The 15,732-nt window shown below is 52.9% G+C and overlaps 1 protein-coding gene across 7 annotated transcripts in view; it reads left to right on the forward strand.

Moving 5' to 3' along the window:
* The window catches only part of USP4 (ubiquitin specific peptidase 4), a 30,672-nt gene that overhangs the window by 6,346 nt on the left and 8,594 nt on the right, over positions 1-15,732 (forward strand). For 4 of the 7 annotated variants that reach the window (XM_036333570.1, XM_036333573.1, XM_036333569.1 and 1 more), the window contains 11 exons: positions 2,045-2,175; positions 3,570-3,696; positions 4,544-4,689; positions 4,815-4,876; positions 7,914-8,054; positions 8,778-8,895; positions 9,155-9,328; positions 11,909-12,067; positions 13,044-13,268; positions 14,230-14,313; positions 15,141-15,235. In XM_036333570.1, coding sequence (XP_036189463.1) covers positions 2,045-2,175; positions 3,570-3,696; positions 4,544-4,689; positions 4,815-4,876; positions 7,914-8,054; positions 8,778-8,895; positions 9,155-9,328; positions 11,909-12,067; positions 13,044-13,268; positions 14,230-14,313; positions 15,141-15,235 — 1,462 coding nt within the window. Of the gene's footprint in view, positions 1-2,044; positions 2,176-3,569; positions 3,697-4,217; positions 4,411-4,543; positions 4,690-4,814; positions 4,877-7,913; positions 8,055-8,777; positions 8,896-9,154; positions 9,329-11,908; positions 12,068-13,043; positions 13,269-14,229; positions 14,314-15,140; positions 15,236-15,732 lie in introns of those variants that run through there. The other 3 variants (XM_036333572.1, XM_036333571.1, XM_036333575.1) reach the window with 2 other exon arrangements.

The following is a 15,732-nucleotide window of genomic DNA, read 5'->3' on the forward strand; positions in this document are numbered from 1 at the left end:
CACTGGGGATGTGACCGCAACCAAGGCACATGCCACTGACCAGAATCGAACCTGGGACCCTTCAGTCCGCAGGCCAATGCTCCATCCAGTGAGCCAAACCAGTTAGGGCTGTATAATATTCTTTATTTCAGTCAGTGTACGCTTAATTTCTAGTTGGTCCTTTTTAATATCCTCGAGGGTCTCACTAGATTTCTTGAGGGTCTCACTCTAGTTGGTCCTTTTTAATATCCTCGAGGGTCTCACTAGATTTCTTGAGGGTCTCACTAAATTTATCGGCGGTTTCTAGAAAATTCTTGAAAAACCTTATAAGTGTGGTTTTGAACTCTACATCCAGTAATTTGCTTTCCTCCATTTCTGTCACTTGTGACCTGTTTCTTTGTCTCCGCATTTTTTATGCTTCCCTGTGTTGATAGAGTGGCTTTCTGTGCTAGGTGTCCTATGGGGCCCAGTGGCTCAGCCTCCCCAATTACCTGAGGTGGACACTCTTGGTGCACCCCTTTGTGGGCTTTGTGCACAGTCTTGTTGTAGCTATGCCTTGATTGTTGTAGGTATCACTGGGAGGAATTGACCTCCAGGCCAATTGGCTGTGCGAATCAGCTGTGTCTACAGTGGGAGAACTTCTGTGCTGGAGACACCCTTATGGGGCAGGACTTGCTTCAGCGGGGCTTTGGTGCTCACTGAGTCTGCCCCCTGAGTGTGTCCCTTATGGATCTGAGGAGTTGTAATCTGGATGGTCCCACTCTGACCTCTGGGTACACTGGCTCTTGGATCTCTAAGGAGGTGCTAATTTAGCCTCAGCCTGAGGCTACCCAGCAGGAGCTATTGAGAGATCTGCAGATTCCTCTTCTTTGTTTGGGGGTTTGGAGGTGCCCAGATGAGGCTGAGCTGTGAAGCATGGCAAGCTGCTGTGGAGGCTTGGGCCTTCTTTTGGAAGTTCTGGGTCTCTCTGACCCAGCTGCAGTTTATTAGGTAATTTTCAGATTGCAAAGGGCCAGGCCTTTCAGATGCAAAAGCCTCTGTGCACAGCTTGGGTGGGCAGGGTCTCATGGAATCAACAGGGCGGAGCAAATAGCTATGGCTGCTCCTCAGTCCTACCTAAGAGGCCCCGTGTCCCGGTAATCATCCTGGTAATCCTGGTAGTCATCCTGGTAATCGCTGCAAGCAACTCTGAGAGAAAGCCACCCTCGAGTTCCAACTGATGCCAGACAGTCCAGTTTCTCCTTGTATGAGTCTGGGTCCCCAGAGACTCGCCCGGAACTGGAGTTCAGAGCAGTCGGGAGCTTGAGACTCCCTCCCGATAGAAAAAGACAACTGCGTCTTCAGTTGCCAGCCCTTTCCGCATGCGCGGCTCTGTACCTCTGCACTTTACTTCCACACCTCCTCTGAGTCTCAGTGTGCTTTTCTCTTTCCTTCTAGTTGTAGAATTTCCACTCAGCCAGCCTTCCTGTGGTTCTGGATGATGTCCGTTTTGTCTTTTAGTTGTATTTTTGAAGTGGTTGTGTGAGGCAGCAATTTTAGGTGTTTACCTATGCCGCCATCTTGGTTTTCTGACGTCATTGATGTTTCTATCTCTCTCCCTTCCTCTCGGAAATCAATTAAAAAAACACTAAAAAAAGAAGAAAACTGCATGGGCTCAATGACTCTTGGTAAATAAACTTAATTCAGTGGCTTGTTTGTTTGCTTTCTTAGTAAGTCTTGAGAGGAAGACAACATTTGACAATGCAGTTTCACTATCAGGATATTATGTTAAATGTTCATAATAATTAGCCATTTTAATTGTGGATGTACTTTGGGAATGTAAGTTGGAGCTTTTCTCTTTTAACCTCCTAGAAGGAATACGAGTTCCTCATAAAATGTTCAGAAAACATGGCTAGAGACCAAGGATATAGTCAGGTCTGCTCTATTCTGGCCAGTGACAGAGTTTTGTAAGTTTGTACTGTTCTGAGACATACTTTTCTGGTTTCTGAAAAAGACATAAGAATCCTGTAAAACAAACATTTCTGGGGAGAAGAGCAGTGAATTATAAGCTGTTTTCCTTTTTCAGATCCTGAGAGTCAGACCCTGAAAGAACATTTAATAGATGAATTGGACTATGTATTGGTCCCAACTGAGGCCTGGAATAAGCTAATAAACTGGTATGGCTGCGTAGAAGGCCAGCAGCCCATCGTCAGAAAAGTGAGTACATACATGATCACACGTGCTAGTCAGTGTCTCACTGCTCCCTGGGGGACGTGGGGGTTGGGTTCTGCGGTACTGGATGTGCCTAAGTGGTTGAATGGAGGTGTGTGAGGCCTTCTTTCTAGTTCTGCAGGGAATTGTGGTTGTGAGTGGTGAAGAGGGAGGCTGCTCACCTAGGAAGTGACAGTGAGTGGCCTTTAAACATCAAAGCTGGCAGTGGCGTGGGCTGTGTTTAGCGGTGCCATGGGAACACTTGCTGCATGAGAGCAAGTTCACCTGGGGTCATATGGCCATGCTGGAATGCACTGCTTCTTGTTTATCCCACAGCCGTGCTGATTCTTCTGCTTTTCCCCTCTGCCTACGTGCCTTTGGCCACATGGTTGAATATCTCAAAAAACAGGTTTTTATAACCCAGAGAGGAATAGCCTCTGGAAGGAAGGCAGGCCCTGGGGTGAACACCCAGATTGTTAAGCCCTCTGGTAGACAGGACTCAGGAGAAGACTCCCACCCTGACGCCCACCTGTAGTTGACTTGTCCTACCGGAGGGGGCGTCACAGGAGCCTGCGTGCCTGCTGATCGGTCCTAGTCGGCATTGGGTGAATCTCTCTCTGCCTGGTGTGTTGTTCCCTCCTTAGCAGAGGAGGAAAGAGCTGTAGTCTTGAAGCCATGCTTCTAAGAGTCAGTAGGCCAGAGCTACCTTCTTTTCTCCAGCTTGAAACCTGGAACCTGGAAAAGGGTTCAGGATCACAAGTTTAGGTGCGTGCCAGCTTCCTGCAGAAGTGCCCTGCTGCCCAGTGCTGCCATGTGGCGAGTGTCCTGCCAAGGGCTATAGCCATAGTCTCTGGTCCTGTAACTCTGACAGACGCCCGTGATGCAAGGGAGGCACCGTGATCCCCGAGTAGAGATGAACAGTGCCTTCCCGTTGCGGGGGATGTTGCTTTGGTTCCATCCTGGTGCTCTTGGTTGGTCCTAATGAGTGGAAAAGGGTTTTTAACGCCTACGCCAGATGCCAGTGGCTTGAAAAATCTGAACTTTTTGCGCTGGCCTGTTTGGCTCAGTGGATGGAGTGTTTTCCTGCGGACCGAAGGGTCCCGGGCTTGATTCCGGTCAAGAGCATGTGCCTGGGTTGCGGGCTCGGTCCAACATGCAAGAGGCAGCCAATCAATGATTCCCTCTCATCATTGATGTTTCTATCTCTCTCTTCCTCTCCCTTCCTCTCTGAAATCAATAAAAATATATTTTTTAAAAATCTGAACTTTTGATCTCCTGATCACTTAAGGAAAGTGCTTATCATGTGGGTGGATTCTGCCTTTTGCCTCCGCTGATCCATGTTGCTTCCAGGACTGCCCAGGTGCGGCAGTGCTGCTCCTTCACCCGTGCCTCTCTCCCAGGTCGTGGAGTACGGCCTGTTTGTCAAGCACTGCAAGGTGGAGGTGTATCTGCTGGAACTGAAGCTCTGTGAGAACAGTGACCCCACCAACATGCGGAGCTGCCATTTCAGCAAGGCAGACACCATCGGTGAGCAGCTGGGCCGGGCTCTAGGGCCCATTGGAGAGAGTGCAGAGCATTGTGGCTGGTGGGAGGGAGGCTGGGTGCCCTCTTCAGACTTCTTACCAGGTCATCTCGGGTTGGGGTTACCAGTCCTGACCTGGGAGCTGCCCCCCAGGGTGTTCTTGCGGGGAGCTAAGCCTGAGAGTCATATTCTATAGAACACCAGGCATGGTCCCTGCCCACCCGACATCTGGTGGTAAAGATTAAGAAATGCGGATTCAGCCGAAACCGGTTTGGCTCAGTGGATGGAGCGCCGGCCTGCAGACTGAAAGGTCCCAGGTTCGATTCCGGTCAAGGGCATGTGCCTGGGTTGCGGGCATATCCCCGGTGGGAGATGTGCAGGAGGCAGCTGATCGATGTTTCTCTCTCATCGATGTTTCTAACTTTCTATCTCTCTCCCTTCCTCTCTGTAAAAAATCAATAAAATATATATATTTAAAAAAAAAAAAAAAAAAAGAAATGCGGATTCAGAGAGCTTAAAGTAACTTATTAAACAACCTCAGGGAGAAAGTGACAGCCGAGTGTTTGAAACCAGATCTGTCTCAACTCCAAGGATAAGTGTTCGCACTTCTCGGTGTTGCTCTGGGCTATAAATGGGACCCAGTCATCAGAGAAGGACAAGCGTAGGGAACGTTTCCAGGCCTGAGGCCAGAGGACGCCCATGGAAGATGTTGGCCTGAGGTCAGTCAGAACTTTTGATCCCGAGCGTCCTGTGGCCCTCGGAAGAGGAAGGCGGGTGGGCATTCGCTGGCCAGGGCCGTCTGCAGCCTTCCGTCTGGAGGCAGCCCTGAGCGACCTTCCCGCCTGTCCCCAGCCACCATCGAGAAGGAGATGCGGAAGCTGTTCAACATCCCTGCGGAGCGGGAGACGCGGCTGTGGAACAAGTACATGAGCAACACCTACGAGCAGCTGAGCAAGCTCGACAACACTGTCCAGGATGCGGGGCTGTACCAGGGTCAGGTAGGCGGGCCCGGCCGCCCAGCCGGCCGCTCAGCCGGTGGAGGCTGCCAGGCATCTTCTGGTTCTGAGCATGTCTGAAGGGAGGTGGTCCGCACATTCCACATGTGGTTCTCCTTTTCTCTCAGGTGCTAGTCATTGAGCCCCAGAATGAGGATGGCACGTGGCCAAGGCAGACCCTGCAGTCCAAGTAAGTGACCGTTCCTGCCACGTGGCGGGGCACAGGTGTGAGAGACTCTTCCTGAGGCAGTTACCAGGCGGAGGAAAACGTTTCTTGGACGAAAAAATGTATTTGACTTTATAGCCAGAGTCTGTCGTCCTGATTGCAGGCGCCGGCCTTTGCTGGGCAGCATCTGGGCAGCGTCCATGGGAAGCGGTCAGGGGCTGTGAGTGAGGCAGGAGGTGGCTTTGTTTCTGTCGAGGCTCAGGCACCTCTGTCTCAGGAGGTGCCCGTGCGGGGTGTGGCGCTCTGCATGTCCCGAGAAGGGGCAGAAGGAAGGGGTGGACTTTGCTTATGGTGTAGGCTGGGGAAGCAGGGTCTGTGTTCTGCTGGTCATGGGGACAGTGTTGGTCTTTGCTCCCTTTCCTCAGTCAGGCCTTGGACAGTGACCGTGCATAGTGATGGGTTCATAGCTCCTTTGAGAATCATGGTTTATGGGTTTATGCTCAACCACAGAGCCACATCTGCCGACTCGCAGTCCCCTTCAAAAGGCTGCCTGCGCAGCGGGGAAGGGGCTGGTGTTCCTGAAGCAGAGATGTGAGTGCGCGCCCGTGCGGGTGACCAGTGTTGGTGTGGGGAGGGCACCGCTGAGGGTGCTGTGCAGGCAGTGATAAGGCCACAGGGGCTCTGGATACTGAGATTAGTCTTCGGGGGGCTCATCCTACGAGCAGCGTGCAGCCTGGAGGGCATCTGAGGAGCGAACGGGGAGCAGAGCAAGGGGCGCAGGCTGCGCGTGTCCCAGGGCCTCCCGCTGGGCTCGGCGTGCTTGACGTGCCATTGAGACCAGCTGACGTGAATTGAAGCAGGACCTGTCTGGTGGAAAGGGGCCGGGAGACCAGAGTTCTTTCAGGAGCAGAGGGATCCTTTCTAGGAGGTGTGGCCTGTGTTTTCAGCATGTTGGTGGCAGGAGATGCACAACAGAGAGTGAGGTCTCCCCTCACCTAATAGGTGCACCTGAGAGTCAGCTGTCTCCCTCAGATGCCTGTGTCCCAGCCTGCAGTGCCCCGCATGGGCTTTGAAGTGCCTGAGCACAGATGGCTGCCCAAGCATTTCCTAGACACCAGTCACTGTTCTGCACACGGGTCTTGCTTTTGATTTTTTTTTCAAGGGTGTAGTTTAAAAAGACTTTGTATCATGTACATTTTTGAGCAAATCCAACAGTATCCTTATGTATATTCATCACTGGGTTTCTTTTCAACTGAATTTACTCTAAAAATTACTGACAGTATTTTCTAGAATATTTTAATCAATTGTCAAATAAAATTTTGTGTTTTTTTTTCTTTAATTTCAACCTGAAAATTGACAGGTCTTGGATATTTGTAATTGGCTTATAAGGATTTTTGCTCTTTGAAGTTCAAGGGAATAGCCCTGGCCAGTGTAGCTCAGTGGGTTGGAGCGTCATCCCATGCACTGGAAGGCCACGGGTTCGATTCCTGAGCAGGACATGCACCTCGGTTGTAGGTTTGATCCCCAGTCAGGGTGTGTATGGGAGCCAACCGATCAGTGTAACTCTCACGTCGATGTTTCTCTCTTTTTCTCTCTCTGTCTCTGTCTCTCCCTTCTTCCGTCTCTAAAATTAAAAAAAAATTAAAGGTAATAGAATAACCAGTAAATAATTACTACAAAGGGGAGTATTAGACCACACACCTAGAGGTCCTGTATGTCAGAATTTGCGTCAGCTCCTGTGGTACCTGTTCCACCCCTGACATCAGACTCGCCTTGGGCAGTGACTTTCTGCTGGCATAGGAGACAGGCTGCCTGCACCCAGGGGACAAACCTGAGACGGTGCCTGGGTCAGCTGTGTGGTGGCAGGGAGTGCCCTGGGCTCTGATGGGGCTCCCTTCACGAGCGGTCTTGAGTTCTGGGACCTCTTTGCAGCGTGAGGAAAAGACTCTGTGAGCACAGCAAGTGGTGGTCAGGGTCAGAGAAGGTGGGAGGTGAGAGGCTGGGAGCTCCTTCTCCCTCTCCCTCGCTGGGACTTCAGAGTGTGGAGCAGAACTCAGTTCCCTTTGGGCCCCCGGTGGTCTCCTGACCTCTGCCCACGGCTGCCGGGGCTACAGACAGGGTCACTCCTTATCCGGCCACATGTCGCTTTCTTCTCACAGGGACCCTGGCTGACACCAGCTCCCATGAGGCTGGGCAGCGTGCTGTGACTGCGTGCTCTCATTGGTTTCTGCACTCTAAAAATAACCCCACATCTGGAAGGAAAGCCATCATTGTACCATTTGACACAGTGCAGAATGATTCACTCTCCTTCTGCATATTTTTATATGGATTTTAGTAGAAAGTTGATAAAATTGATATCTATTGACTATTTGGGGCAATTCTTGAATTAACCTGGAAGTGGGAATAAATGTAAACTAAGATGCTGTGAAAATGTTGAAGTAGGAGTTTGAAATAGGCTCCTCACATTTGGTGAATTTGTGAAACGAGCACTCCCCTTGCGAAGGGAAAGCACATTGCCGTTTCTGTCTGGTGTGCTTGGGGCCAGCTGTTGAGTTTGGGACAGGTACTTTGGGTAACTCACTTCTGTGCTGTTTCTCTGTGTCTTTCACTGGTGACTTCAAACTCAGGGCAGCTCCTGAGGATCAAACTTGTGGTTTATCCTGAAAGACTCAGTGCATGACCAGGTGGTTGAATGACCAATTAATTTCTTGAAAATAGGCTTCTTGCAATTTAAATAATTGAATATGGAGAACACTTATTTATTTAAATATGTTTTCATTGATTTTAGAGAGAGGAAGGGGGAGAGAGAAATATCAAATGATGGGAGAGAATTATTGATGGACTGCCTCCTGCACGCCCCCTACTGGAGATCCAGCCTGAAACCCGGGCTGGGGCCCTGACCGGGAATCAAACTGTGATCTGGTTCATGGATCGATGCTCAGCCGCTGAGCCAACCAGCCGGGCAAGAGGATATGTATTTCTTGAGAAGAGACCTAAGGCATTAAATAGGGCTTGCTTTTTGCTAAAAGTCAGTAGCATTGTTTCTGCTTCTCTTTCCCAGATCAAGCACTGCGCCTAGCAGAAATTTCACTACCTCTCCAAAATCATCAGCGAGTCCCTATTCCTCTGTGTCTGCCTCTCCCATTGCAAATGGTGATAGCACTAACACCTCTGGGATGCACAGCTCCGGTGTCGGCAGGGGGTAAGAGCAGGCCCTTTCACTCGGCTCCCTCCCTCTGAGTCCTTTCTGACTCTTGCGCTGCTGCACTAAGCTCGGGGCCCAGGGTTCCCACTGGCACCTGCCGCGTGTGGCTTCTTGCTCACTTCATGCTCACAGTGAAGGCTGCCGCCTGTACTGACTTCGGTTGTTTGTTCTCCCAGCAGCTGGCGTGGTCCCACAGCCCAAGTCCCTGGTGGTCATGGGGTCACTGGGAGAGGAAGGGCTGGCCTCTGGCAGAGGGGCTCTGAGGGGGTGGCTCGCTGTGGGAGAGCCCTGCCTGTTTCAGGAGCCGCTGCCACAGCACAGACAGGGTGGACTCGCTCTCAGGCGCAGGCAAGACTGAGTGTGGCCTGGAGGTGGTGCAGGTGCAGGCTCTTGGTCATGGTAGCCACGGTGTTCTTCTCCTGAAGTCACCTGGCAGCTGGCCTTCGGGAGGATACAGAACTAGCCTTGGCCGCAGCCTGCAAGTGGAGACTTCACATAGCATTTGTGCTCCTCGGGGTGTGCTCACCACCTGCTCTCCCGTCACATCAATGGCGGGGTGGGGGGATGGGGGTGGCTGGGGCTGCAGAGGGGAGGAGAGAGAGCTTGTGTCGTGGGGTTATTACCAGACAATTCGAGAGGCCCTGGCACAGCCCTAAAAGGCGTCCTGAGGGCGTGTGTGCAGCGCTCGCTTTTATTGGTGATGTGGGTTGTGTTTTCCAGTGGATCTGGCTTCTCTGCTTCGTATAATTGCCAGGAGCCCCCATCGTCTCATGTCCAACCCGGGCTCTGTGGACTTGGAAACCTGGGCAACACCTGCTTCATGAACTCTGCTTTGCAGGTAAAGGGGGAGCTTCAGCCTGTGACCTAGTGTGAACGTGGGTAGGAGTGGCCTGAGACCATCACCTGGGGGTTAGCTGCAAGGTGACCCACCAGCGTGGCCTTTGGGAGGCTGTGCCTTCCTGTGGGAGCCTTTCGGAGAATGTGCTGAGTCCTCCCGGCGGCTGGCGTTGACCCTGGTTGGCCCTTTAGGACGGGGTCTGCCTGGACCTCTGAGAGTCCTCCTGCAGGGTGTGAGCGCCGACCCTGCTCTCTTTCAGTGCTTGAGCAACACTGCGCCCCTGACGGACTACTTCCTCAGAGACGAGTATGAGGCCGAAATCAACAGAGACAACCCTCTGGGGATGAAGGGCGAAATCGCAGAGGCCTACGCAGAGCTCATCAAGCAGATGTGGTCTGGGAGGGATGCTCACGTGGCGCCTCGCATGTTCAAGGTAGGCCGATGTCTGTGCCCCGCCCCATGTGGGGGAGACAGTTTCATGGGGGCACGAGGCATTCTTTTGCTTGCATTTTGAGATTAAGATGGAATCTGAGCCTGGCCAGTGTGGGCCAGGGGTGAAGTGTTGACCTAAGAACCAGGAGGTCATGGTTCAATCCCCAGTTAGAGCACACGCCTGGGTTGCGGGCTTGATCCCCAGTGTGGGGCATGCAGGAGATAGCTGATTTATGATTCTCTCATCATTGATGTTTCTCTCTCCCTCTTCCTCTCCCTTTCTCACTGAAATCAATAGAAATATATATTTTTAAAAAAAGATGGAATCTGAGACTAGAAACACCACATGATCAGACCCTCTTTCCTGTTGGTCAGCCATTCAGTGCCCTTACCTTCAGTGACCTCAGCCCCACCTCTGGGCTGGGGTACTTGAGAAGTCTTTTATCAGCTGGTTGCTCAGAATGCTGTGTTCTGTGGTACCGACCTTTAAACAGCCAGCAGCTTAAGCCAGACCATAAAAATTCAAGTTGAGTTCCAGTATCACCTGAAGCTGCTCCCAGGTCTCTGAGCCGGGAACCTGTACCCACAGTGGTTTGAGTTGGGCCTCCTGAGTTAGGAATGGGGTTGGCATTATTGGAAGGTGATGTGAGGGGCAGTGAAAGAAGATTGGGGAGGTCTGACTGGTGTGGCTCAGTGGTTCGATTACCCTTCAGGGCACATACCCAGGCTGTGGGCTCGATCCCTGGTGTGGGGCATGCAGGAGGCAGTGGATTGATTATTCTCTCGCATCGATGTTTCTCTCTCTCTCTCTCCTTCCCTTCCGCCCCCCCCTCTCCCTTCCTCCCCCTCCTCCCCCTCTCCCTTTCTCTCTCTCTCTCTTCCCTCTGAAATCAATAAAAATATCTTAAAAAAATAAAAAAGAAGAAAATTGAGGAGGAGATGGGCAAACGGCAGTGGGTGCTTGGAGTAACTTGGTCGTCCCGTTGCCCTAAATGTGTTTCTTGCTGAGGGGGAGTGCCTTGCCTCCATGTTTTGAAATGTGGGAAATCCTCTTTTGCCTGCACCCCTGGGCTTCCAGGAGCCTTCATGAAGCACATGGTAAAGACAGGCATATTTTTGATTCCAGGAGGAAACATGAATAGCACCTTAGTTCATTGAAAAAGTTAAAATCTTAGATGGTTCATTGAAATTGAAAACTAATTCTTTTCATCCCCATGGTCATATTAATTCCTGGGAAATATAATTAAGTTATTTTCACATAGTAAGTCATAGAGAGACTACAATTGGGTAAGAACACATTGGGCTGATGCTCACGTCAACAGATGATGAACAGCAGTGTTTAGAGCAGCCGTGGGCAAACTATGGCCCGTGGGCCGGATCCGGCCCGTTTGAAATGAATAAAACTAAAAAAAAAAAAGACCGTACCCTTTTATGTAATGATGTTTACTTTGAATTTATATTAGTTCACACAAACACTCCATCCATGCTTTTGTTCCGGCCCTCGGTCCAGTTTAAGAACCCAGTGTGGCCCTCGAGTCAAAAAGTTTGCCCACCCCAGGTTTAGAGAGATGAGGGGCGCAAGGAGTTTCCTCGATGACGGACATCGCTCTGCGCTGTGGGGTGTGGGAGCCACGAGGCACTTGGAATGTGGTTAGGGAGAACAAGGAGCTGCATTTTTTATTGTATTTAATTAATTTAAATCTGAGTGCACATGTGGTTGGTGGCTCTGCTGTTGGCACAGGGTAGAGCAGTGGGTCCGGCTTTAGGCTCATGAGAGTCTCCGCTTTTGCAGGTCTGGGTGGGCCTGGGATGTGCGTTGCCAGCACGCTGCCCGGCGAGGCTGGTGTTGCCGGTGGGGAGCACTCTGAGGATCGCTGTGTAGGTCAGCGCCGGGCACACGGTGTTTGCTAGGCCAGCAGGGCTCCTGTGTACCCTTTGTCAAGCTCTTCCAGAGGCTGAGCCAGAGACGTTGGAGCAGCACTCATGTCCGTTCTAGGAGGTGGGCTGCTCAGGGGCCACCTTCGCTCTTCTGTTGGGCAGTGGCCAGGTTCCAGAGCCGTTGTCATCCCGGCTTTCTGACCCAAGGCCTCTCTTGGTGAGAACTGCCATCTGCTTACGGCCCTGGAGGCATTAATCGGGCTCTTCAGTCAGATGCCCCTTCCTGTCCCAGCTCACTGCGGCGCTTTCTGTTCTCTCTCTCTCTCTCTCTCTCTCTCTCTCTCTCTCTCTCTCTCTCTCTCTCTCTTTCTCTCTTTTTAATCCTCACCCCAGGATATTTTTCCTGTTGATTTTTAGAGAGTGTAGAAGGAAGGAAGGTGGGAGAAAAAAGAGAGACATCCATGTGAGAGAGACACATCAATCAGTTGCCTCCTGCACACGCCCCGGCCCAGGCCAGGACTGGGCCTGCATCCCAGGTACATGCCTTTGACCGGGAACCAAACCCAGGCCCTTCGGTACTCGGGTGGACGCTCTAACCACCAAGCCAACCCGGCCAGGGCTGCAGAGCTACTTTTTATGAGTTTCCTGTCGACTTCCCTGACTCGTATGTCTTCTGTCCTCCGATGCCCTTGCTTTGTCGTAGACCCAGGTGGGCCGCTTCGCCCCTCAGTTTTCTGGCTACCAGCAGCAGGACTCCCAGGAGCTGCTCGCCTTCCTGCTGGACGGGCTGCACGAAGACCTGAACCGCGTGAAGAAGAAGCCCTACCTGGAGCTGCAGGACGCCAACGGGCGGCCAGACGCGGTGAGTCATGGCGACTTTTGAACATCGTCTTCCAGAGACGTTGCCTGCTAGTGAGGGTCGCAGGGACGCTCTTTGGTGCTTTTGAGCATTGGTGCCGGGCCTGGTGGCCTGTTGCCGTTGGTGATGTGGCCGTGGCTTCCGGTAGAGAAATGCGTTCCAGGTCAGAGAGCGAGAGGGCTGCTCAGGCCGCTCCTGCTCCCTCATGACCTCTCCATATCGAAGTCAGTTGGATATCATTTCATTGGTGACACGGAGACGGGCACGCCGAACTGGGCAGTGCCAGGGTGTGCGCTCAGTATAGCTTCTGTAATATTCCTAGGGCGTTTACACTTCTTACCTTGATTTTCTGATCTATGAAAAGGGAACTCAGTGTATAAGTTACCCTGTCACAGTGGAATGACCAATATGGATACTTTAAAGTACATTTACATCTTAGAGGAAAAGCCACTAGAAGCTGAAGGCTCCCTGAAGGGCTTGGAGCTTGGGAAGCCCTGTGCGGAGGCAGTGCTGGCCCGGTCAGGTCTGTGCCCGCAGTGCTCCCAGTGCCGATATCTCCCTCACAGGCCAGACCGATGCCTTGCTTCCTTAGATTGTCTGTCAACACCTCAATTGTGTGATTGGGCGTGGAGCTGCCTCATGTTCCATCAGAGCTTTTTTTCTTTTAAACTTCACCTGAGGATACGTTTTTCATAGATTCTAGAAAGAGAGAGAGAGAGAAAGAGAGAGAGAGACATTGATGTGAGAGAGAAACATCTATTGGTTGCCCCTTGCATGCACCCCGACAAGGGATCAAACCTGCAACCTGGGTATGACCGGGAGGCAAATCCTCAACCGTTCGGTGCCTGGGAGGACACCCCAGCCAGCTGAGCCACACCCCCAGGGCTCCGTCTCGGGTGTCGCTGTGAGTCATTGTGGACGCTGGGGTAAAGGACTGAGGGTGTTGTCAGTGTCATGTCTCCTTTCTCTTTTCTTTCAGGTGGTGGCCAAGGAGGCCTGGGAGAATCATCGGCTGAGGAATGACTCTGTGATTGTGGATACATTCCACGGTCTCTTCAAATCAACTTTGGTTTGCCCAGAATGTGCTAAGGTTTCTGTGACCTTTGACCCATTTTGTTATCTAACTCTCCCGCTGCCCTTGAAGAAAGATCGCGTCATGGAGGTCTTCCTGGTTCCCGCTGACCCCCGCTGCAGACCTGTGCAGGTGAGAGCCTGGGCACCCTCCCAGCACCTCCATTTGGAGTGGTTTCCAGACCCAGAGTGGGGCCGCTTCCATCTCCCTTAGCAGAAGCTCATCAGCTGCCATGGACAGCCCTTGGCACTTGCCTAAGTGTGCCCTTGGCCGCCATCAGGCCTTCGTGGAACCCCATTATTCAGAGCCTCGGTGAAGGGCTCCAGGCTGCTCTGCCACCTTTCCCCATGCTTCATTCAGCTGCAGGAGCCTGGCTCATCTGCTAGGTGGTCCTTGAATCTGAACTTTTGGGACTCAGAAGCAGGGCACTTTCTTGGTCAGGTTCCCCCTCAGTCAGCCAGGAGAGCTTGGCTGGAACAAAAGGCCAGGTGGCTCACTGCACACCAGTACTGTTTCCTGGTATTCGTTTCTTCATCTCTAAAGAAAGGTGCGTGTGGGCTGCTTGGCGGTTGTATCATTGTAATAGTTCTTTGAAGAACATGGTTAAGAATAAAATAAAACCGTGGTGCCCTGGCTGGTTTGGCTCAGCGGATAGAGCGTTGGCTTGCAGACCAAAGGGTCCTGGGTTTGATTCTGGTCAAGAGCACATGCCCAGGTTGCAGGCTCGATCCCCAGTAGGGGGCGTGCAGGAGGCAGCCAGCCAGTGATTCTCTCTCAGCATTGATGGGTCTCTCTCCCTCTCCCCCCTGAAATCAATAAGAAATACATGAACAATAAATAAACACACAGAATAGAGCTGTGTTCAGAGGGAGAGAGTTGGCCCGGCACCTGTGCTCTGTCTGGACAGTGAGCGGGTGCTGGTGCAGAAGCCCTGCCTGTTGGCTCTGCTGGCCGCCTGTCTGGCCCTGTCCTCCCTGTAGACTGTTCCTGGAAGGACACCCCTGCCCTCCCACATGCATGCTCTTCCCGGCTCATCTCCTGCCGTTTGTGGCGCGCCCTTGCCTCTTCCTCACCCCCCGTCTCGCCTTTGCAGTACCGCGTGACTGTGCCGCTGATGGGCGCCGTGTCGGACCTGTGCGAGGCTCTCTCCCGGCTGTCTGGCGTTGCTGCAGAAAACGTAAGGCAGGGCGGGCAGTGCCCTCAGCCGGTGGGGGCACTTCAGAGTCCTTTGGAGTTTGTTTTCAACCTTGTAGCCACTTGTGGGGGGTGGTTCTTATTGGCTAGCACGGAGGTGATGGCGCCTGGATGCTCAGGACCCTGGCCCTGCCGCCTGCACACTGCTGCCGAGACCTTCCCTCCCAGACCCGTCCGGGGACACCAGCTCTCCTCCACTGGGGTCTCGCTAGCCGTGTTGGAGGCCAGGAGAAGGGCTCTGCTCTTAGCTCTGCCACGCCTTCCTGTAACCTCCCTTATAAGAGGGGTCGACGTTCTTTCCTGCCCCGAACTCTGGTGTCTGTGTGACATTGTGACGTCCGATAGAAATCTGTGTTTAGAAACAACTGCCCGAGTGGGCTTCCTGCTGACCGGGCTGGTTTGGAGGTGGGCCGAGTGAAGCGCCCCCGGGCATGAGGGCCCGCTTCCCGGACGCTCCCAGCCCGCAGTGCCCTTGCTCCTCCCGCTCCCCCTGCTCCGCTGCTGGTTCCAGGCAGTGGTGCTGTGGGTGGTCCGTCTTGCCCTGTGCTGAGGGGGCCTGGAGACTTCCGGCCCAAGAACACGTCAGAGACTTCTGGACGACTTCCCGTCAGCACTCACCCACCCACCCTGCCTCTCGGGCAGAGCCCACGGGGGACTCGGTCAGCCGTGCCGCCCCCCGCGGGCCTCAGCCCTGGGCTCGGGTCGGTCAGGGGGTGCGCTCTCTGGACCCACATGTCTTTCATTTGTCCCTCGGTTTGAAGCAGGTGTACTCTTAGTCCGTCCTGTAATCCTTCTCCTGTTGATTCTTAGATGGTGGTCACAGATGTGTACAATCATCGCTTCCACAAAATTTTCCAAATGGATGAAGGGTTAAACCACATCATGCCTCGCGATGACATTTTCGTGTGAGTACTCAGCGCTGTCGCTGCAGGGTCCCAGGACACAGGCTGGGGTTTCCCTGCTCGTGTCTCCCGAGCAGGGTTCGGGCAGTTGGGGCCCGTGTGGATCTGCCCTCCCCCCTGGGTGCCAGAGGTGGGTGTCAGGGAACTGCGGGCAGCCATCCGTGCTAAGCACCTCCTGGGCCTTCAGAGCCAGACATTCCAGATAGTTCTCAGCAGGAACACAGCCTTTTGTCAGCAGTTGCTACCTGAGAAGAAGGCCTTTGCTATTCAGTGGTCCAACCGGTGGTGGTGCTGTTAGAGATGCCTTTCTCAGGAGCAGGCCCAGCGTGGGAGGAGCCTTGGGAAGACACAGGATGTCCAGGGAGGGATCATCCTTCCTCCATGCCACAGGCCTGGCCGCTGAGGCTGGTGCCATGGCGAGGGACAGGGTTGATTTAAAGAGCCTCTTTCAGCTCCAGAGGCTTTGAGCTCTGAGACTCCATTTCCTCATTCCTGTGGGG

Source organism: Myotis myotis, unplaced genomic scaffold (genome assembly GCF_014108235.1).
Source record: "Myotis myotis isolate mMyoMyo1 unplaced genomic scaffold, mMyoMyo1.p scaffold_m19_p_13, whole genome shotgun sequence".
Classification (NCBI taxonomy): domain Eukaryota; kingdom Metazoa; phylum Chordata; class Mammalia; order Chiroptera; family Vespertilionidae; genus Myotis; species Myotis myotis.